Raw genomic sequence first — 22,056 nt, 5'->3', positions numbered from 1 at the left:
CGGAGCCATGCGTGGTGGAAAGAGAGGCACGGCTCGAGGACGGTTATTTCAAATTCAAAGGAGGGAGCCCGGCGTTCAGAACAAAATACCAACAGCGTATGTAAGATTTCAGGAGATGCAGGAATAAAGGGGAGGTTATGCGGGCAGGGCTTGCACTGCTATGAATGTTTTGCTGCTTGTGTTAGTAGAGTAGACTTGGGAAAGATTCGTTGATTATCGAATGAAATACCAGGAATACATGACTAAACTAAACGTTACCAAGCCTCATTTACAGTGGCCAGTAAAACGATACGATGATCGATTTCGACTAAGTTAAACGGTTTGTGGATGTCTTTTCAAAATGATTTGTTTAAAAACAATCCAGACAAAACGATACTCAGATATGCCATACATGTTTGATATCCAACGCTAACATGTGATTTTGCACTAAGCTCCGGGTGAAGCTAGGGGGGAGGTCCCCGTTTTAACCCACTGCCCCATCCAAGCTTCCATCGATCCCCCGCCCTTGCAGTAGGCAGTTAACCCTGGAATAGAAAGAAGGGCATGCTCTGGATCGTAGTACCCTTCCTACATTATGACTGCTTACTCCCTCCATTAGCGTGCATCAACTGTGAACCCCAAGACTCACTTCTCCTCCTTTTTCGTACTCTGTCTGCATTTAACTCAGGCATGTTTCCTTTATCACTTCCAAATACTGCCAAGTCTCTCGCTTGACTTTTACCCCTGGCAGAACAGAAAGCTTCGTTCCCTGCGTTCCATGACCCACATTACACGCCATGCCCGCGACAAGCTCGCTAGAAGAGCAGGCAATCGATCGCGACCCGCAACAGCAACGACAGCATCATCGTCGTCATCAGGAACTTCAACCAAAACAGTCGCAATTTAATTTCCGCGGTCCCAACCGTAGCGAGGCTGTGCTTCAATCCCGACTTAACAATCAGCAGGATACAGACCCAGGGACATATTCACAGCAGCATTATCGTCACAAGAATCCATCTATTTCTCATTCCCAGTCTAATACTCGACTCGTTGTCCCATCCGTGCCTGGTGTCCGCTCCACTTCACCCTCATCTTCCGTCTCGCCTCTACCGACACCTTCGATATCCCCTTCGGCTTCTGCCGTATCCATTGACGCACCATACTCCTCTCGAGGTCCTTCGTCACCCATCCGAACTCCCTCTTCGACGAGTGCTGAGGCTCACGGCGGCCACCCTCAACGAGAGTCCTCCGAACATAACAGCTCCGAACGAGGCAGCGCAGACAGCTATAGCTATTTACATCGAGGTCATAATTCGTCCAACATGGCCAGCTGGTCAGGACAGCCTGCTATCAGGGGCAACTCTGAAGCAGTGCGCATGATTCTATTGAGTTTCGTCACCATTGGCATAACGTACGTTTACCCTGCGAGTCGACTTTACACTGGTATGATAAACGAGGTATTCTCTAACACCACGAAATCAGTTTCACATGGGGTATTGAAATGACTTGTATGTGTTCACTTATGGTATGATATCATGATTTGTGTTGCTAAGAGTCCATCAGATTGCACGCCGTATCTTCTCAACCTTGGACTAACCAAAAGCAATACTTCACTAGTATGGATTGCTGGTCCATTATCAGGTCTTGTAGTTCAGCCTGTTGTTGGCGTCATTGCAGACGAAAGCAAGTCTAAATGGGGACGTCGAAGGCCGCTAATGGTTATTGGTTCCATTATTGTTGCTATAAGCCTCTTAATTTTAGGTTTTACGCGTGAAATTATCGGTTACTTCATAACCGATGAGGAGGCTTCGAAGCGACCCACGATAGTACTGGCTGTATTAGCCATCTATGTTGTCGATTTCGCCATCAATGCTGGTACGGTTCGGTTCGTAAGACTGGCGGTTCAAAACTAACACACCTCCAGTAATGTCATGTTCAAAGAGTCTTATCGTGGATACTCTACCGATTGAGAAGCAGCAATCGGGCGCAGCTTGGTGTAAGTCAATGTGCCTTGGTTTGAATTGTGTGTAAAGTTAACACATGTTTCCACAGCAAGCCGCATGTCCTCTATTGGTCATATGATTGCGTACGGGGCTGGGGCGGTAGATCTTGTAAGCATATTTGGGAAAACGCTGGGCGATACACAATTCAAGCAGCTTACCGTCATCTCAACGGTTGCTCTTCTGGGCTCAACGGCGCTCACGTGCTGGGCTGTTACAGAACGTGTGCTGTTAACCTCAAAACCTGCCAAACACGAGGGCCGTTTTAAGGTCTTTCGCCAGATCTGGTCGACATTGCTCAACTTACCCCCTCGCATACAGGCTATCTGCTGGGCGCAGTTCTGGGCTTGGATCGGCTGGTTTCCGTTTCTGTTTTACAGCACTACATGGGTGGGCGAGACGTACTTTCGCTACGATGTGCCTGCCGATGCCAGAAAATCCGAGGATACTCTGGGTGCGATTGGCCGCATAGGAAGTACTGCACTGGTCATGTACTCTTTGATCACATTTGCAGGTGCTTGGATTTTGCCCATGTTGGTTCAATCACCTGAGGACAATGCCTTTACTCATCGACCTCCTCAAGCCATTGCAGGCCTCTTGACTCGCTTCAACAAGTTGAAGCCTGATCTCTTGACAGCTTGGGTATTTGGGCACCTGATGTTTGCCGCATCCATGGCCTTGGCGCCTTTCGCAACTAGCTTCCGGTTTGCAACAGTTTTAGTGTGTCTCTGTGGCATGTAAGTTTGGCCGATCTCCAAAACCTGTGCGTATTATTGACAGAAGCATTCAGACCGTGGACATTGGCCATGTGGGCTCCAAGTGCCTTCCTCGGCGTTGAGGTCAACAAGATGGGCGGAGAGACAGGTGCGGACGGTACCTATCGCCGTATCTCAGATGAGCCAGATATCGAGCTTTCCGAGGTTGGCCATAACGATGCGCCTTTGCATTTGGATCATGGTTCAGAGATCGATCTACCTTCTACAGCCTCCACGGGGGAGCTGTCGGGCATCTATTTCGGCATCCTCAACATCTATACCACCCTTCCGCAGTTTGTAGGCACATTCATCTCGACCATTGTTTTTGCCATTCTTGAACCTGGTAAGAGTCCTGAGCTAGCGGACGATGCCAAGAAGCAACCTGATCCAGATGGCCCAAACGCAATTGCGGTGTGTTTGTTCATTGGAGCCATGAGTAGTGTGGTTGCAGCATACGTAACCCGAAGGCTGAAGGTTATGTGAGGTTTCATATCAAATGGTTGTCCTGTATTATCAATCTTGTCTGTTTATATGCTGGTCTGGATATGGCAGTGGTGTTGGCGCAGGTCAGGGCGAATATAGATTTTGGATTATATGAGGTCATGTACAGGTTTGGATGCTTAACTCTAGTAGATCTAGAAATGACGATATAAATGCCACATAATATCAGCTTGAATCGCCTTCTGATTGGGATTCACACGTTGGAATTGCGACGATGCTGTTCATATATAAGTCACGAAGAAAAGATTTCGCAGGGGGTATCCTTAATAACTCCAATGCTGCCTCCTACTCCTCTGCCGCTAAAACCTCGAAGCTATCGCAATAGAGTCGTGAATGGACATCACCGTGTACTTCAACGAGTTCGTGCACTCTCATCTATTTGTCCTTCTCGTTCTCGGCCTCTGAGACCTTCTCCCACTCATCCTCAGTGCTAACGCTCGATTGTGTCCCTGCCGTACCACCACGCTGCTTCACCTCACCCTTTGACTCGATGGGCTCGAGTCCAGCAGCAGCGACGTCGGAAACCACGGGAGGTGCCTTATTCGGGGCCGGCGTTTCGACTTCTGTTTCAGTGTCGTCGTTGTCATCATTTCCCGAGGCTTCCTTAGCCAGCTGCTCCTGCTTCTCCTTCTCCTCCTTTTCGCGTTGCTCACGCTGGGCGATGGCCAGCTCTGCAGCGAACCAATTCACGCTCCACCACAGACCGCCGCATAGGATGGAGAGGATGACGCAGTGAATGTTGTATGTAGCCAGTAGGAGGCAGAAGAGGACGGTTTGCAGGGCGGCGAAGGAGGCGTTGGCGGCCTTGAGGATTGTAGGTGTTGGGCCCGGGGTGAAGATGTCTTCCCAGAGCTTGACGATGAAGGCTGACATGGTTGATGATGTATCGCGGGGTCGTTATTGACAAGGGGGGTAGTTGCTGGGTTTTCGCGCGGCGGCAGTTATGAGCGAGAATAGGTAGGTATGCTTTGTCGCAGAATGATACTGGTGAGACTTTTGTCTGGTATGTAACGAGATGAATCAAGTTATTTGCTCGTGGTAGCTTCTGTCTTTTTTTTTCTTCTCCCCCTTCGGTTCGACGTCGTATTCTCGCTTCTTCTTGTTTAAGTAATGACAGAAGCGGTCGCTGCCTGGCGACCACTGTACAGATTTAACGTCGCAAATAGCCCAACCAGCTTCGTCCGAGTGTTCTGTTCTCCTCTGATCGAGTAAAGAAACTGTGTTCTCCGTGAAATAAGTAATAGAGGACAGATTTGGTTTTTTCCGTGTATGAATGAGTCGCTGTCCCTCTTCTTCTTTTTTCACGCGTCGGCGGGGAGTTATTGATTAACTGGGCTTATTGTTGTATCGTAGGTGAATACAATGACGACAGGTGGTTGGTTCTTAGGCTACGGATGACCCAGATCTCGTGCCGGGCTCTTATTGGATTACATAAGGGGTCATGGCTTTGGTGATCTAGTGTTTGATATCATGACCTCGTGACTGGAAATGACGATGCGAATATTTGTATTACCAGAGAATAATAGACGTACTTTTTACTCATGATCACGAGTTTGTGCTTGTACCGTCTATTTCTTTGTGTCTGAGTGAGTATTTTCTATTGCCGATGTTTGGTTCTCGTCATGTGCCTGTACCTGGACCGAGCTTATAGTTGGAGGACGGAAAGAAAAAGAGTCGAGACTGAAATCAACATCCAAAGGCTGCACTTCGACACGATTCATTACCTAGAACATAAATTCGGTACACTAGCAGTAAAGTATCCAAGACACAGGAAGAAAAAAAGAAGAAGAAAAAAAAAACATGTATATTCAATCGATCGTAGTAATCCCAACTGTTGAAATCAACCTACCCTATACCTGCTATAAACACCACGCGAACTCTGGATAACATATCAAAATTTCATCTACAAGACCCATCTTATCGAGTCTGCTCGGAAAAGCTCTAGCCGACATGCGGGGTGTTAAGACGGAGAACGAGTGATATTGTGTTGCTTGTATGCTATGCGATTAATTGCTTGATTCATGAGTTGGGACGAGACATAAGAAATATCACAGCATTCAATGCATGTATGCAGAATGGACTGCGGCCTTACCACTTGTGAAACAACTGAGGTAAGTACGGATATACAGCTTAGATCAGCTGAAGAGATCGTTTCAAGCTCATCTGAACTTCGGTTACTGTCATAAACACTTGACCGATGAGGGAGCATAATACAGCCTTACCATCCAAAAACTTGCCGACATTTGACCAATTTAGGCGTATCAAGTAGAAATAATACAAGTACTAAAATCTCCGCTTACTTGACGTGACTGTGAGCGGAATCATCCGTCTGATCCTGATCCTTCGCAATGATCCTGATACCGTACACAGCCTCGAAGAGGCATAGGCCCCCAGAAGGCACCACCCCATCATCTTGTGGAAAGGAGCAAGCTCACAGCCACCCCCGTAATAAATAGCTCTGCCCCTGCTTAGAAGAACTAACTCTGGTTCGACGAGTTAACCGCCGAGGGGGCCACACGAATTCGAGAAAAGATTAGCACCAGTAGACAGGTTAAAGTCTTCAACTCTTGGCCCCCCTCCTTCTCCCCTTGAGTCTGTATCTAACCCACTGGGATACTGCATGGCCTCACCACAGGAGTTGCCCACTTTGACTCCTCAAGCAAGGCGCCGTTGAGAGTCGAGACCTGATATAGCGCACGTGGAAAAAAACAAAGATGCGGCCACTAGAAGCAAGAAACGCACGAAGGATTCGTGTTGGTGGTTCTCCTCGGTCCACCCCTCACCATTCGCACCGCACAGTACCGCGGATATGGGTAAAGAGACAGCAATAGGGGCTTAAGACGGCAAAGGAACACTAGAGTAGTGACGGGCAGGTCCGGAACGAATACCGAGACTCCTTTGCCGTCATCGTTGAGCTAGCGGCTTGCCACAATGGCATCAGACAGCTATCAACGCTCTTGTATGCGCATCACCTTGTGGCAAAATGAAGATCCAACACCATGGGAGAATATGAACTCTTGATGTTGATCGATCGGAATTTTCTATGACAGATTGTTAGTATAGTAGACCTTTCATCTAGAGTTTGAGACCCAAGCTCCTTACGGTTCATGTACTTACCATGAATCAAATTTGATGGATCATTTTAAGCTCCGTCTTGCCCCCTTGAACACAGCTTTGCTCTCTTCGTCCCATCACTAGTTTCAAAAGTTCAAGTTTAGATCGACAGGAATAACGCTATGGTTGTCATGATAACAAAACGGCTGCCGCAAATATCCGCCAAGATCTCAAGATTGCTTCGACGCATGGATTCGATCCCAGAGGAGCCGGACCATGTTTCTTTGAACAAGTTGCCCTGGCATTAGATTGACACTAGTTAGGGCTACAATTGACAGTGTCAACAGGCAGGGACATTCCAGGTTTTGCACACTGACTGTTTGAGTGTTATCCAAGTGTTCCTCGGGTAGAGATCGATAACACACGTGTAACCAGGCCCTGTAGACTGTGTCGATAACTTAGAATATACCTAGCCTCAAGCCATGTTATGGAGACCCGGCATTCGTACCAGACACACAGACTTGAGAACAATAAAATGCGTTGTACGAAAGGCGTGGACAAGAACGACGTCCTACCAAAGTCCCGGACAGGCTAAGAGCTCGACATATTTCGCTTACATGCACGAAAACGAATTGGTGTCAGTGCTCTTGGCAACAACTGTTCACAATACGTACCTTGTTCTTCTTTTCTTTTCTGATAGTGCGAAAGAGAATTCACGCATCAAGTGTTTCACCAACCAACACTGCCTCGCAACTCATACGATGCAAGGAAGCAACATCATATTTCTGAGTGTTGTATCACAGTTTGGGGGTTGGGACCATGTTATTAGGCTCAGGGATTAAGCTCTGCCCAGCCAGCTCGGGACCGAGTCGGTTATGACCAGGATGCTGAGTGATCAGCAACATGAATACCCGTACCGTCGGGTTGTCCTTGTAGACGACACATAGAGACGAGCATCCCGGCACTTACAACACGACGACTCAGGTCAACGTTAAAGAGACCAGATTAAACGTCAAAGATGAGTTTATTACCAACCCAACCTTCTTCGAATATTCTCTAGTGCGTGCTAAGGTTTTCACGGCGCCGGAGTAGCCGTTAAGGCTAAGCTTATAAGTATCTTGATGTACTGTACCGATATGATAGCGTGGTGAATGGACATAGCGGCCGTGAAACCAGACCAGGACCCTTGTTCTCGAAATGATCGGGAGGGGGATTGCGGGTTTGCTTTGACAGTAGAGGTGAACGTCAACTGCTAATGGGAGCTAGCCGATCTTCGACATATGGCCAGCATGCGTCTCGAGCATTTACTGCCGAGACCAGGTAGCTTAACTAATATGGCATGTACAGCCTGTCATGATGTTTGTTGCATGGAACTCGCCGAGTCAGGCCAGATGAAAGGCGTCCTTGCTTCTGGCTTCAATCGACTCTAGCTTCATTTCGTCATTGCTTGGTATTGGAGGATTGGCCGATGAAACTCGTAACGCTCAAGACAACACTCTATCAGCGAATCGGGATAATCACGGCGTTATGGAGAAGCCGTGATCTCCCCAGGCATTTGAGATACTAAGGTACCACAGTTTCCAAGATCCAAGTTCAAGTTCAAGTCTGCCTTGCCTTGTGATGTTGGTCCTTACGCACACCCTCGGACTCAGACATCATGCACAAGCCCTTTGATACTGAAAGGGAATCGATCGTCTCTCTAGGCAGCGAAATAAATCAATCTACGCCGATTATACAAGCTGCAGTAGTAGCTTCGGGTCAACTGAACACCCATTTTGGCCCGCGTCAACGCCCAGCCCAGCCAGAAGATGAAGACGACAACATGTTTCGACTGGAGGACATCGCGGTGTGATCTAGTGCTGTAAGGGATCGCAGCCGTTTCGCTGATCATTCCCTAGGGCTGTTTCCGGAGAATTTCCATAGAGTCACGGAACCGTGGCCTGTATGAAACATGCGTGGCGTCCTCAAATTGTGTGCTCGTGCTTTTAGTTTGACGGCTCTTTGAGTCGATGTCTTAGCTTTTGGGCTTGTGTCAAAACGAAGGGAAGGGGAGGGTGGGGATGCCGCGCGCGTAAGTTGTTAGTTCTGTCAACAGTACTGGACAGCTACCAAGCTTCAGACCAGACACAGCAGTTCTGAGACTAGTTCTTGTTGGCAATGTTTGACTACGTTTCTTGCAAGTTATTAGGCTCATTGCAAGAAGCAATTCTGGGCCGGTTGATAGATGCTCAACGTGCCACGCTCTTGCATACAAAACGGGCTGAGCTGTCTCTAACTGGTTAGCGTTACCCCTAACTTGGTGAAGCTTGGCATGAATCAACAAACTCATGGTTGTTTGTATACGTATGTGTGTCTGGTACCGATAAATTATACGTTATTAACAGTAACAGAAATGCGAATCCATGAGTCGAGCTAACATCCCGTACCAAGTGATGATATCTTGGACGTAAGGTTCTCCACTGGCTGGGTGCTTGCGGAGAAAAATGTCGCAGAAGCAAGATAAACAGTTGTGTTAATGATCCAAGAATGATCCTACACATTGCTAACTTATTTCAAAAACTTCAAAAGTCGACCGACAAAGTGACTCAAGTTGACACAAAGTTCTTACCAGTGAAGGGGGAAAATTGCGATGTTTGCTGGCTCATCCCACTTTGGTCACCATCTGGACTTGCATTCTGAATCGTGATATCAACAGAGGCCCGCATGTCAATTTCTCAAGCGTGTCATTCTCGGTAATAGTGACGGTGAGCAAGTACAATATGAGCATGTAAGATTTGACATGAGTGAGTGAGCTACCATGCAGGGATCCATTTCTATAGCTATTTTTGCGACGTCTCAAAGCAAGCGAGTTCAATTAAGAGGCTGTGCAATGTTTCAAGCGAGGATGAGCAACATCACCAAGAAACCAACCGCTGTTGCTGAATCTGTGAGACCGAGATGGATTTGAGTGATTGACCAACTGTTCGAGCTCTGCCAAGTTCGATTCGATGATGCTTGAGCCATATTATCGCTTGGGGGCTAAAAGTGAGCGAAAACCTGCAAACCACGAGCAACGTGATGAGGTTTGCCAGCCAGCATAGACCTAGAAGACAGTCACACCTAGTGTTTCTTTGGGTAAAGCTGTGATTCAAGTGAATTCTTCCGATTGGGTCCAAACAGTCGGGGGCCAAACGCTAAGGCTGTTGATCCACGTCAATGTCCTTTTGTTCCACTGCGCCCTTGGGACCAGGACGATCCCCGCTCCGCCTCCCGTTGGCAAGTCTTTGCGCGCCTGTCATCGATGTAACATCGGCGATTGGGTTGATTAGACGCTTCCAGAGTCTCAGCCAATTAGAAAAACCCCTATACGAGCAGCTGTGTGCCAAGCCTGAAGAGTCCAAGTCACCATCTGCTGTCAGGATACAGGTGGAGCTACCAATTCAGCGTTGCACCCGCTCAGGGCTGTCATGGTGCATCGGTCCGATGCATGCTTGAGTCCGCCATTTTGGATCTGTGATTCTGGTCCATGGTCATATTAAGCTCGCAATAGTCGTTGATCTGCAAATCAGAACCGGCCGAGAGCCCAAATCAAGTTCTTTCAGTGATGCTGTCCTAGGTTGACGATGGGAGAAAGAATCACGACGAGGTGAGTTTCATCACTGCGCAAAAGTGACCTCACGCTGAGCTGAGAATCAGAAAGATGGAATGGAGGGTATACAGCATCCCGGTGGTTACCCGATACGGAAGTCTGATTTATAGACTTTCGCGCTTATAACAACATATGGCAGCCCTGTGGTTGCTTGCATGAGCCTATTTCTGTCACCTGCGGCCTGCCTGTACGGCACTGTAGGTACTGTGCACAGCAGGCATGTGTCGAGAATAGATAATTGGATGACAAGGTGCCAATGGGGGCGAACGTGTATAGTAAGCAGGTAGGTAGCAGGCTGGCAAGCCAGGGACCCCTCTCAAGAAAAGGACGAGGAAGTCGAAGCGATCATGGGGCTATGCTGTGCGTGATAATGATACTCATCCGCGTTGACGATCCTGGGCTATTGTTGTGTTACATTCTGTAGGTATCTTGAGAGCGGGGGACCCAGTTGTGAGAGTGAAAGCGACGATGATAAACACGGACAGAGTCAACCAAAGCCCTGAAGGGTAAAGTACAGTAAGCAGGTGATAAAACTGCCGGGTTAAGGCTGTAACGTATCCCGGCTGATATTGGATTAACGTTAGAAGCCAAGAGTCGGCCGCCCACTGGCAGGGAAGAAAAGGGAAGGGAAGGAATGATAGAAGGCCTAGAGCCTGTCGCCATTCAATTGCGCGGCAGCGGGGAATTAGGGGAATTAGGGAACAGGCGACATGGAGACATGGATCGTTCATCCTTCTAGCGCAGCATCAGTTGGGTTGTCAATGGCGTCTAATCATGGAATAGATATCCGTCAGTTGCACCTGCCCTACGGTCAACAACCCAACCCAGCCCAACCTAATACAGCAGCAGCACCTTACAGAGTACCCCTACCCGACTTAGGGTGTTCCTCCCGCATCGCTTGTGCAGACAAACCCATCCTACTAGGCGCCAAAAGCGGAAGGCGTTTACGATTTGACATGCACCTGCTTCTAGATCAGAGACTCGAAATGGCTGCTTTTGCAACCAGCATGTCCACGGCACTGGACTCCGCGAGTCATCCCGACAAATTCCACCACACAGCACGGCATTCGATTCAACGACATGCCTAATTAGCGGGCGCGTCTTTGAATGAGCCCCCCGGTCGATGGGTACATCAGGGCATTACGCTCATTACCTGCGCTGTAACTTACAGTACTGTTACTGCTACTCTACTGTATCTGTACGGTCACATTGGATGGGGGTGCTCCCGACCACCCTCCCCTATCCCCTCTATACTATCATTGTCTTGTCCTTTTTTACTGACCCTTGGATCGCTCGTGGACCGCTCTTTCCCATCGTGAGCCCGCGACCTTGGCCCTGGATTCGCTATCGACCCGCCATTTATTGTGTTCACAGGGCCGTTTACCTATCTTATCGCTTAAGTTTTGAATGGCCTGCCGAGACACCCAGAACTCACGACGAACCATTCTTGGCAGTAGACAGGCCAGCCAAACTCTCTCGGGACATGTCATGGCCGCGTTATTTCCATAACCAGTCTAACTTGGAATTAATGATGTAGGTTGAGATTCAGAGTCGATGAGACTGCGTGGCCCCTACAGTGTGCCTGGGTCCTGTATGTGCCATTCTTCTTGGCGAAGCGGGAGCAGAATTGGATCCCGCTCTTTTCTACTCAATCAATTGGGTCGAAACTGCTTATATTACTGGAATGGGCCTCAGAAGGGAACGGATAACAAGTTGCGTTTTCCGCACAGCCAAGGAGATGGCTCCTTCTCGTCTATATTGACCATTCACTCCAACATGGACAAGCGAAGCGCAAGGATCTGAATCCCACGGCTTCCTCAGGATTCTTCCCGCCTTTCTTCTGTTGCCTCTGTACATACATGCATCTCTGCTTCCAAGGAAACGTTCGATAACCGTTAACCCGTAGACGTCAGTCAACTGCCGTCTGCAAAGCATAACACACATGGCTTGCGTATCTTTGCTTTTCATGGCGTGCAAAACTTAGTGTCCAGATAAACACGATACACATGTTGACATGACACAATATACACAATACTTGGATAAAAGAACAGCGGCAAATGCCAATGATATCCATGTCTCGGTCTCGGGACCACCAGACGCATACGCGAGTATAGGCGATCGTTAGGTTAATGTGCAGTCAGATAGGCAAAACAATTAATCCTCTCTCCAAAACAGCCAGAAGCAGAACAAGTCACTGACGATTCTGACGTACCCTGGATCGCGTCGCGCCTCTCCACCCTTTCATCGCTCGACAAAACTGGTATGGTCAGGAATTATTCCAAAATACCCGCCAGGTGCGGCTCCTGCTCTGGCCCAATCTCAGAACTTGTCGGTTGTCGTCTCATAATGCCAGTCCTCTCTTTCACTTGGGTTACGAGTAGGGAGTGATTGATCCATGGGCCCGCTTGACTTGGACGAAGAAAGAACCCACCCATTTGGATGGAGCCTTCAAGGTGGGTTAGGTGCGCGCGCTCTCTCCCACTCATACCCCCATGTCAGCTAGCCGTCGTATGGGTACCTCGATGGCCTGGTAGGGCAATCGACATGGGTTCTAAACACACTGCTGGTCAACTCCAAAAGAGCCTATCAATGGGTGCTTCTTTTTTCTTTCCCCGCTACGCCCCATACTAACGCCGTGACCACCATAGGTCCCTTAGACGATGGCTCGCTCACTTACCTACTAAGTTAACGGATCTCTCATTCCCAACACGCCCCCCCAGTCCTTCATACTCCAAGCTTTGCTCTTTCCCCCATCACTCTTTTTCCCATGGTGCCACTCCCGCAATCATTTGTTATCCTTGCCAACAGCATGTTTCCTTATTGCTCAGCGTACGCTCCACGCAGCACGCTCCATAGCACTGCAATTCAGACCCTAGTCATGTACTGCCCTGTACCCATGGCTCCATGTCACTCCAGTCTTCAAGGAGGGTTCTCTGTCAGTTCCTTCACTTCGTCATGCACGTTCAACGGAAGGATAGTGTACTGCCTTCTTCATATAAGTCGGCATCCTGTCCCTGGTCATGTTTGGGGCTCAGAGGTCCATAGATAGATCAACGTTCCAAACCAAGCTTCGATACTTTCTTGATCCTAAACAACTACACAAGGCATTCTTATAATCCCCGATCCCTTGCCCAGCTCACACTTATTAATCGCATCGGCGCCTCACATCAACAACACCCAAATCTTTTATCATCGGCTTCATAACTTCTCGCTTTTCCGTATGTCTCAATCCGAGTTTCTTTACCTTCCCCCGTCCCCTCCATCCTCAGTCAAGATGGACTCCACCTCAACAGAAGGAAACTGTGACAACCTGAGCTCACCGCCCGCCAGATCTATTGTCAGTAGTCAGGTATCTGTTAGCGGAGAGTTTGTACTCGGCTCGAATATCAGTACCTCGCCACAGACTCACACACTTGGGCTATCCCACCAACCTTCGGTTTCCTCGCCAAACCATTACTCATCACCCACCCCCTACCTCAACACGTCAAGCGCCGAGTCTTCTTATCTACCCACACCTGCCTCTCAATCATATTCTCAGTTTCCTACGTTGGCTTCAACCGGTGTTGACTCAACGTGGAACCATTCAGACCAACTGCAGGAGGGGTCCGGGCCATCTCTTCCCCATTCACACCAGAGCCACCACCATTTAACATCAAATTGCCGTCCTTCAGGAAGATCAGCCAGTATGAGGTACTATCATTATATATCTCAACACTAAGGCAGGCGCTAATATTGTCTCTTAAGTACTGTTGCTATTCAGTTCGATCCTGCTTTCACCATGGGACCAAGATCAGCTTTCACATGGCCAGGTTTGTAACACTCACCTTTATCTCACTCACAAATCACTAACTGACAGCTTTTCAGGTCCTCTCGAATCAAGTGCCTCTGGAAGTAGCTTGCTGAGCCCTGGACTGTCTTCAATGGGGCATGTTTCCCCACAGTCAAGATCAGTTACATCGAGTCCCCCTCGATTCGCTCTTTCGACGGACCAACGAGAAGTAAAACGACAATCAGACAGGGCACGCCGAGACTCGAGGATTGTGAGCAGAATGCGCCGTGCCAACAGCAACTCCTATGCCGACTCCTCATCTTCAGTAATGGGACTACCCAGTACGACGGCCACCATGAGCATTTCGGCTTATACCACCGCCCCTGCACCCGTAACCCTTATGAGCGACACTCCAACCTCAATGAGCAGTTCGACATACCTGCAGTCTTACAGCCCGACCCTCGAAGACCAGCAACCTCCTTCAGCACCAGTATACCCTACCACTTACCCACAAAGCTTGTAAGACCCCTGCATATATAGGGCGGCGCCCGGACCATGCTAATCTGCGATAGACAACCAAACTACAATATGCCTGTGGATTATGCATCTGTTTATGCCGGATCAAATCAATATGGGTAAGCTTCTGATCTTCACATGTTAATAATTGTATCTAACTCAAGAAAGTGCTCGATCACCGCCAGCGCCTGTTGGCCAGGACGTCAATTTTATGTACCAGCTGCCAGCCGTCATGGGTCCCGGAAGCGCAAACTCGCAAGACGGACATGTGAGAGTGGTGCAAAGCCGACCGAAGCCACGATGCTGGGAACATGGGTGCAATGGGCGACAATTTTCAACGTTCAGCAACTTATTACGCCACCAGCGAGAGAAATCGGGACAGGCCGCCAAAGCATCATGCCCTAACTGCGGAGCCGAGTTTACAAGAACTACTGCACGAAACGGACATCTCCTCCATGACAAGTGTAAAGGTCGACGAAACTCGTGAGGCATCTGCTTACAAAACCATCGGGAGAACGCCTGATGCTATTATTACTTCAAAAATTGGAAACTCAGCCTCAAACTGAGCAACCTTGGGCGTTGGTTACTTATTTATTTACTGAAGGCTGCAGTCATCAGCAGCGGTGCTTGGACGGATCGGCGTTACATGTTTTTGGTCACTGACTAGAAGGCTTTTGGGGGATACACGGAATGATTTTTAGCCTTGGGGTTCAATCTCACAATAAACCTAGATGGGATGGCTGCTGTTGTTAACAGGTGCAGTGCGACCAGGAATGGTACGCATCACGAAGCATGTTGGGATGGATGTCTGTTGAGGCAAGGACATGCAAACATTGGATTGCCTCTGGAGCATATTGGTTGCGGAGTCTGTTTTGAGCAAAATCTGGTGCTCCTTCTTTTCACCAATACCCTACAAGAGGTTGGTTGGCATGGAGTTTTGTTGTATTTCTTTTTTCTACACTTCTATGTAACAATTATTTTTCGGTACAATAGAAAGAGCTCGCGATATGCAAGCTTATCTACAACAAAGCTTATGCCATGAAATTTGAGATTCTGACACGGACGAATGGGCGCTTGGCTGTTACTGTGAGGTTCGGCGAACTGACAGCTAGGGGGCACTTGTTAGGTTGTGCTGGTTAAGGGTCGTGCTAAATTAGAGCATAGGACGATGGTATGTAAGCAGTTGAAAAGCATTTTAGCGTCAAGACTTGCAAGTCTGTTCCGTGCTGGGCCATGGTATGTATTCTTTCTGGCTGTTAACTACGTGGCTGATGTTACAGTAAGACTAGACTTGGAGACTGACTTGGCAAATTGAGCATGCAAGAATCGAACGAGAGGACTGGTTTGAAACAGGCTGATGGTCCAGCGAGGGGGATGCCCCAGACTGCTGGGAAAGGCAAGCCATTCGAGTGGAAAGAAAATGATCGTCGCGGCACTCAAGTCAATCCCTGCCACGTCTAACTAGCTCCAAGGAAGTTAGTAAGCTAATCAACGATTTACCTGGTTGGGTTGGCAGCACAGCCGCGCTGCAAAAATAGCAGAGATGTGGGCTACAAATGAGTGATATAAGACAGTAGGATCAGTACTGCCACTTTGATATCGATTTGTTCTATTTACAGGATAACGCACCTTGACCGTGTAAATGAGCGAGTTGAGTTACAGAGAGGCGCAGAGGAAAAAGTGATATGGATGTGCACATTGGTTGACATGGTTCTCAGGAACCGGTAGAGATATTAGACCGTAGGCCCGTATCCGATCCCGCCTCGGCCCCGAAAAAAAGGACACCCGAAAACAGACTTGGACGAAAAGACGGAAGATTTGCAACGTCCCCCCGGCGTCAGTTGACGAATGGCAGCTCGGATCGAGTCGGTCCCAACGGCCGACCGGCGCAACCACTATCATCCGCCCAGCAGGGCTCAGGCTTTGTCTCAGTCAGGACAAGCGACCCATGGAAATGAAAAGCGCCCCCTGTCCCTTGTCCTTCGTTGCGTGCGTGGGGTGAGTTCTCATTTTCTCCTTCGCTTAATACAACCACCCCCATGGAATGAGAGGAGAGAATGTCATCGTTGGTGCACCCCCACGGCATACAGTCGGATTACCATGGCATTGGCATTGGTATGGATATTGGCATGTGCATTGCATGGGATCTTCTCATGAAACGGGGGGTAAAGTGTCAGCCACATGGTTTCTGGAACACGCAACTCAGTTTCTGGCACAAGCTGAGTTGAGTCTAAACTTGCAGTACCCTGCCTGGAAACATAAGCATCAGCACCAACGCCCACGATGGATGCGATTAAGGGAAATAGACTGGGAATGAATCGTAACAAGGCCGCAAGGCTCGACCAACACTTTATTCTCTTAACGTCCACTTGGTTGTTTAACTAGGATAGGCGAGGTAACTGGCTCTCAGGTTAGTTGGTACGGATAGAGTCCCTTCCGTTAGTAGTAGGACCTACTGGGTAGGGCTAAATTACAGTGGAGAAATCAGGTACTTTTCTTCTGTGGGTAAGGGTGTTTTCTCAGTATCCTCACAGTCGGGACAGTTCCAATGTAGTACATAGTAGCGATATTTGCATCTCCAAGGTTCTAAGAAATTCATAAATTATAAATTATTACTCAGTATGTCTAGAGCAACTGGAAAATCATATCGTTAGAAAACTCCGGGAATATTTATCTACCCATATATCTACGACGCCACAGCCCCCAATGACATTATTATTGCAACATTGACAATGCCAATGTTACTCTATCGTTTCTTTTGTCTTACTCTGCAGTACAAATGTGTGCATCGACGTGGTCCTTCACTTGTGGTGACTGATACAGCAATCGAAACCGTGCGTGACCACGTCGATGGGTCAACCGCCAAGTGTCACAGTGGATCGGATCGTCGTCAATATTTGATCAAAAAACTCAGAGTCAAAACTCATCAGGTCATGTTTCCTTCCTTTTTCGGATGACTCCCTATGGTTAGAGCTTTGTACCAACAGAACGCGTTCGAAACGCTCCATCCTTGACAAATCGAGCGTTGCTATCATGCTATAACCCGGTTTTCCTAGGCTGAATTTCACTGATTTGCTTTTTTGGCAAAATGAATTAACCCTGATGCAGGTGCCATGAGTGATAGGGCAAAGCAAGAATGTTTGAAGGATCAAGGTCAGACATGAACCGTTGCAGAATGTTACCCCAAGCAATGGCAAGGCATAAAAACTCTGGATAGGGCTGGGAGAGCCAGGACTCAACGTTGAATTCAGAATAATATAATCTAAACGCGGAGGTGGATAACTATATGCGTAGGCTAGCATCGATAAGGGTAATTGCACGGAGTTAGCGAGCGATAATAGGAGTTGTTCCCGCGTTTTCCCTTTCTTTGCCAGATGCAGGTACACAGACAACAAACAATGAACCAGCAGAGGGGTTTCCAGGTTCCGGGGATTCCGAGATTCCAACGAACTGGAAATTGCACACAGTAAAATAACATTTTCTTCTTTATTCGTAGTTACCTGGTTGAAGCAAAATACATGCATACGGGAGAATAAGGACTGCCCAGACGGTACGCCTTTCCTGTAACATGCTGTCTCGGCGAACTTAAGTGGACTAATTAGTTTGAATGGTATTAGACTAAACGGCAAACTCCGTTATGATCTTACACCATAAGCGTAGAGTAGCAGGCTAATTTCCTCGACCGGTATGAACGGCCTGAACTCCTAGTAAGCGGACTCGTCAACGCCAAGCAAAACAGGACAAAGCTAACTAGCAAAAAGATCGCTCGCTTTTCTATTGTCCGACCGGATCGTTTAGGCCTGCTCCATCCGGATAGTCTAATAGCTGGGTTGGGTTTAAGTCTATGCGGTCAAGTAAGGATGAGCACTCCAACAAGCAGCATCCCAGTAGTCTTTATGCATCGAACCATGTTCAGAGCCGCGATTTGTTACAGTACGTCTCGGCCAATAAGGTAGACGAGACGATCTCGGCTGGAGGTCTTAATCCGTGGAAGATCCACGACGATTGTCTGTCCTTATCCTTCGGAGCCGGACAATATAAGTTCATCGGCCGAGTCGGACATGATTACACTTTCGCCAAAATTGTGCCCCTGATAAGAATGCTTAGCTTATTCCTCCCTAACCGGGATGTGATCTGTATGTACGTACATATACTTATCCACTCGAGCAACACCAGGATGGTACTCAAAACCATCCCTGAACTTTGATATAGGTATTCGATCCTTTGTGGCTGAGTTGTGATGAAACTCGGCACATATGTTAGCAGTCAGTCAGTGCCAGTCTGCCTTACTCCTCGCACCGCACGTACTTCAATTTTAAACCATTTACTGTGGGGCTACGGATCAAACATGAAGATCTGACATCAAACTGCCGACATCAAAGTCAATCTAAAAGTCATCTTGTCCTAGTAAGATTCGATGATAAACTTGTTGGTTGGCTCTAGCTCCAGTCAAAACGCTAACTGATGAAACGTCCAGTGAGAAAGTGTATACCTTATCTGAAACACAATAAACAACTATAGCAGACGAAAAAAAAGCATCGGCACTCCATGGTACGTATCTAGGTAGTCTATGGCCATCGGTTCGATCCGGTTAGACAGTTCGTCCTACTGAATCCTTCAACCTCAACAGGGTAAATCGTGTAAGTGAGTCGGCCGCCTCAATCTTGATTGGGTGGGCCTTCCAATGTTCAAAAAGTAAGCACGGCCCGTCATACCTCTCCACTCATTGATGTAAGCACACGTTACGTAAACGGCAGTTACCCTGTGCAAATTATCACACGCCTTTTCGCCTTTCGCACGCGCTAGCAACAACCAAAACAAGTCTTTTGTTGACATTCTCACCCCCTGCCTAGACCACACTCTACTATGCGACAATGGCCATGACAGCGTCGAAATATCGAGTCCGCAAGCAAAAGGTCTTTAGGTCCGTTTTTCAGACCGACGTTTCTTCACCCACGCCTCACTCAACGCCCATCGCTACCTTCACTGATCAGGGCGCTGCCTTTGGAGGTCCCCACGCGTCGTCATCTCAGCATGCTCTTCCCCCACCACCGCCGCCACCACTCTTTCATGAAACTCTCCATCATGCTGATGATCAAGTAAGGTGGGATCGGGCATGGCATATCGTCACTTCCAAGATACAGTTGCCAACTTCAGTGGCCGTGGAAGATTCCTTTGGGACCTTACCACCAGAGTCGCAAGAGGTCGACTTGGGTGTTCGTGATTCCATCGCCCTGCTTCTCTACTCTGGCAGCTTCTTACCTGGGGCGACTCAAACAGAAGACATTCTACTATGGCATACGCATCAAGTACGCCAGCACTTTGTTCACCATGTTATGCCACTGCTGGCTGCCTGCGCCAGTCAGGACGATCAGACACAAGTTTTGCTTTCGAGCATCTCAACTCTTGAGGCAGCTCATAGACAGTATCACTGGGGTTTGACTCTCATCGTACAAGGCTATGAAGATGAGACTTCCTCAAACGCAGCATTCTCAAAATTCCGCCGAGATCTGCATGCTATCATAGGCAATTCTCTATGCCAAGGCCTGACGGATGCTTTGACCAATGTCCTGCGACGTCTTATCCGTCTGAATCTTGGCACAGGCAAGCGTTATGATGGATCTATATTGTACCTAGAGTCGCAAGGGGATGAATCGGCGGCTCGCAAAGAGTTGTTGGGTCTCTTGGAATCTCTGAAAAACGTTGGCCTAGTGGGAGAAAAGTTCCAGGTCCTGTTTGCAGAAATTATGGATGCCAGCATGAAAGATTTTATTCGAATATCGTACTCAGGGGTTTGGGAAGTGCCAGCGCAGCCGGCGACACCATCCGCTAGTATTTCTTCTGGTTGTCTGGGTCATCTTTCAGAATGGGTCGAGAACCAATATGGGCGTCTTGCCGTCGAAGTCTTTAGCCGCCTCGAAACGCACATCGCATGGAGTGATGTAGAGTGCTGGAAGAATATCGCGATAGGACGCCTTGCAACACTGCGAATCCAGGAACTCTTTGACATTGCATTGAAGTGGCCCGAGAGTAGAGGTGGCCTTGAGGATCTTCGTCTCGCCGTCACAACACCACAGCGTCGTCTACAACTGACTGACGCTTTCTCCACAGCTCTACAGAAGCGGCTTCTTCATCCTGGCAGGTCGACCTCCGATATCCTTCAAACATACATCTCCATGATCCGTACATTCCACGCCTTGGACCATTCTAAAGTCCTTCTTGACCGTGTAGTTCACGCTCTACAGCTGTATCTCTGCCAAAGGGACGATGCTATTCGAATCGTTGTTGGTGGCCTGCTTTCCAACCCCAGTGATGCTGATACAGAGGAAGGGAAAGCAAATTTGGCGGAGCTAGCAGTACTGCTTAATGTGGCCTCCCAACAACAACGGCGTCAGGTTGAGGACGAGGATCTTGATTGGAACGACATGACCTGGGTTCCTGACCCTGTGGACGCGGGTGTGAACTACAAGAGACCGAGAAATGAGGACGTTATTGGCACTCTCATCAATGCACTTGGTTCTCAGGACATCTTCATCAAAGAGTTCCAGCTGATTATTGCGGAGCGACTCCTCTCAGATCAGGTAAATTTTCTACAAGAGACGAAGGTATTGAGCCTTCTCAAGAAGCGGTTTGGTGAGAGTGCTCTACAAAACTGCGATGTCATGATGAAGGATATCCAAGACTCGAAGAGAGTTGATGCAGTCCTGGGCAAGAACATCCGACAAACTTTGAACGACCCCGGAGCACCCGTGTACCATTCCAAGATCCTATCACGACTATTCTGGCCTAGTCTTCCCAAGGAGCCGTTCGCAGTACCGACGCCTATCACAGAAATGCAAAAGAGATACGAGCAAGGGTTCGAACGGCTCAAAACATCACGTAAACTCAACTGGCTGGACCAGCTAGGCTCGGCAACTGTCAAACTCGACTTTGAAGATCGGTCGGTGGAGCTCGAGTGCAAGACATACGAAGCTGCAGTCATCTACGCATTTCAGGATGAAAACAATGAAGGAGGGTCTGGTCCTACACAGCGGACTTTTGACGGGATATGGCAGCAGCTCATGATCGATGAAGATCTTCTTGGGCTTGCCCTCAAATTCTGGGTCTCCAAGAGAGTGATTCGTGATATCGGTAATCGAACCTACATGGTGTTGGAGCGACTTGACGACGCAAACAAGGCAGGAGAATCAGATTCGCTCAACGATAGTCAAGATGCTGACGGTGGCCAACCGTCTCCACGCAAACCCAAGATCGATTCAAAGGAGCAGGAGCGGCGTACCGTGTACTGGCAGTTTATCGTGGGCATGTTGACAAACTCGGCACCAACTATGCCGCTTGGCCAGATGTTGATGATGATGAAGATGCTGATTCCTGACGGCTGTTCGTGGACCAATGAGGAGCTGCAAGAATTTCTGGCAGAAAAGGTGGCGGAGAATAAGTTGGAGTTAGCTGGGGGGAAGTATCGGTTGCCCAAGAAATGAAAACAGGATGCGGATACCTGGTTGTAAGCAAACATCTTGTGGCCAGATCTCTAGCTGTTGGACTTGGAAGGAAATGAGTCCTATCTGCAGTGTTACCTTCTCCGAGGCGTTGGTGGAGGTATAGGCGTGTGCTTGCAGCATGCACAAACAACCTGGACCGGACGGAAGCCGTTGTGAGCCGCGGCGAATGGCCTAATGGCGAGGGTTCTGCATCTTCTGGCAATATCCTCTGTCTCTTGCATTGGCGAGGCGTGCAACAAAGACATGTAGCGCTATTCTCGTCCGGTATAGCAATGAGGCCTTACCTCACCATGAGACAAAGCAGGGAATACAAGGCCTGTTTCCGAGCTTGGTAAATAACCACAGGGCTTCT

General features: G+C 48.5%; 5 protein-coding genes across 5 annotated transcripts; 3 read left to right on the top strand and 2 right to left on the bottom strand.

Annotated features, from left to right (window-relative positions):
* The first annotated feature begins 497 nt into the window (after positions 1-497).
* EDB82DRAFT_490441 (major facilitator superfamily domain-containing protein) lies at positions 498-3,413 on the top strand. Its single transcript, XM_025728445.2, has 6 exons — positions 498-1,390; positions 1,462-1,487; positions 1,543-1,854; positions 1,904-1,975; positions 2,032-2,716; positions 2,770-3,413. The coding sequence occupies exons 1-6, from the start codon at positions 777-779 to the stop codon at positions 3,215-3,217; spliced, it is 2,157 nt and encodes a 718-aa protein (XP_025588518.2). The 5' UTR covers positions 498-776; the 3' UTR covers positions 3,218-3,413.
* Position 3,414: 1 nt separating this feature from the next.
* EDB82DRAFT_87216 (ER protein Pkr1-domain-containing protein) lies at positions 3,415-4,483 on the bottom strand. Its single transcript, XM_025728456.2, has one exon. The coding sequence runs from the start codon at positions 4,106-4,108 to the stop codon at positions 3,611-3,613; it is 498 nt and encodes a 165-aa protein (XP_025588519.1). The 5' UTR covers positions 4,109-4,483; the 3' UTR covers positions 3,415-3,610.
* Positions 4,484-13,052: 8,569 nt separating this feature from the next.
* On the top strand, positions 13,053-14,814 carry EDB82DRAFT_86968 (uncharacterized protein). Its single transcript, XM_025728478.2, has 5 exons — positions 13,053-13,607; positions 13,662-13,726; positions 13,782-14,205; positions 14,259-14,321; positions 14,371-14,814. Exons 1-5 carry the CDS (start codon positions 13,138-13,140, stop codon positions 14,687-14,689), a joined length of 1,341 nt encoding a protein of 446 aa, XP_025588521.1. The 5' UTR covers positions 13,053-13,137; the 3' UTR covers positions 14,690-14,814.
* Positions 14,815-16,812: 1,998 nt separating this feature from the next.
* On the bottom strand, positions 16,813-17,886 carry EDB82DRAFT_86979 (uncharacterized protein). The gene has a single exon (XM_065610067.1). The coding sequence runs from the start codon at positions 17,724-17,726 to the stop codon at positions 17,058-17,060; it is 669 nt and encodes a 222-aa protein (XP_065465814.1). The 5' UTR covers positions 17,727-17,886; the 3' UTR covers positions 16,813-17,057.
* An 873-nt stretch (positions 17,887-18,759) lies between these two features.
* Positions 18,760-21,729, top strand: EDB82DRAFT_86991 (uncharacterized protein). The gene has a single exon (XM_025728489.2). The coding sequence runs from the start codon at positions 19,077-19,079 to the stop codon at positions 21,681-21,683; it is 2,607 nt and encodes an 868-aa protein (XP_025588522.1). The 5' UTR covers positions 18,760-19,076; the 3' UTR covers positions 21,684-21,729.
* Positions 21,730-22,056: the final 327 nt, after the last annotated feature.

Source organism: Fusarium venenatum, assembly GCF_020744135.1.
Source record: "Fusarium venenatum strain MPI-CAGE-CH-0201 chromosome Unknown EDB82scaffold_1, whole genome shotgun sequence".
Taxonomy (NCBI): domain Eukaryota; kingdom Fungi; phylum Ascomycota; class Sordariomycetes; order Hypocreales; family Nectriaceae; genus Fusarium; species Fusarium venenatum.
The sequence above is the reverse complement of the archived record's forward strand: the minus strand, read 5'-3'. Positions and strand labels throughout refer to the sequence as shown.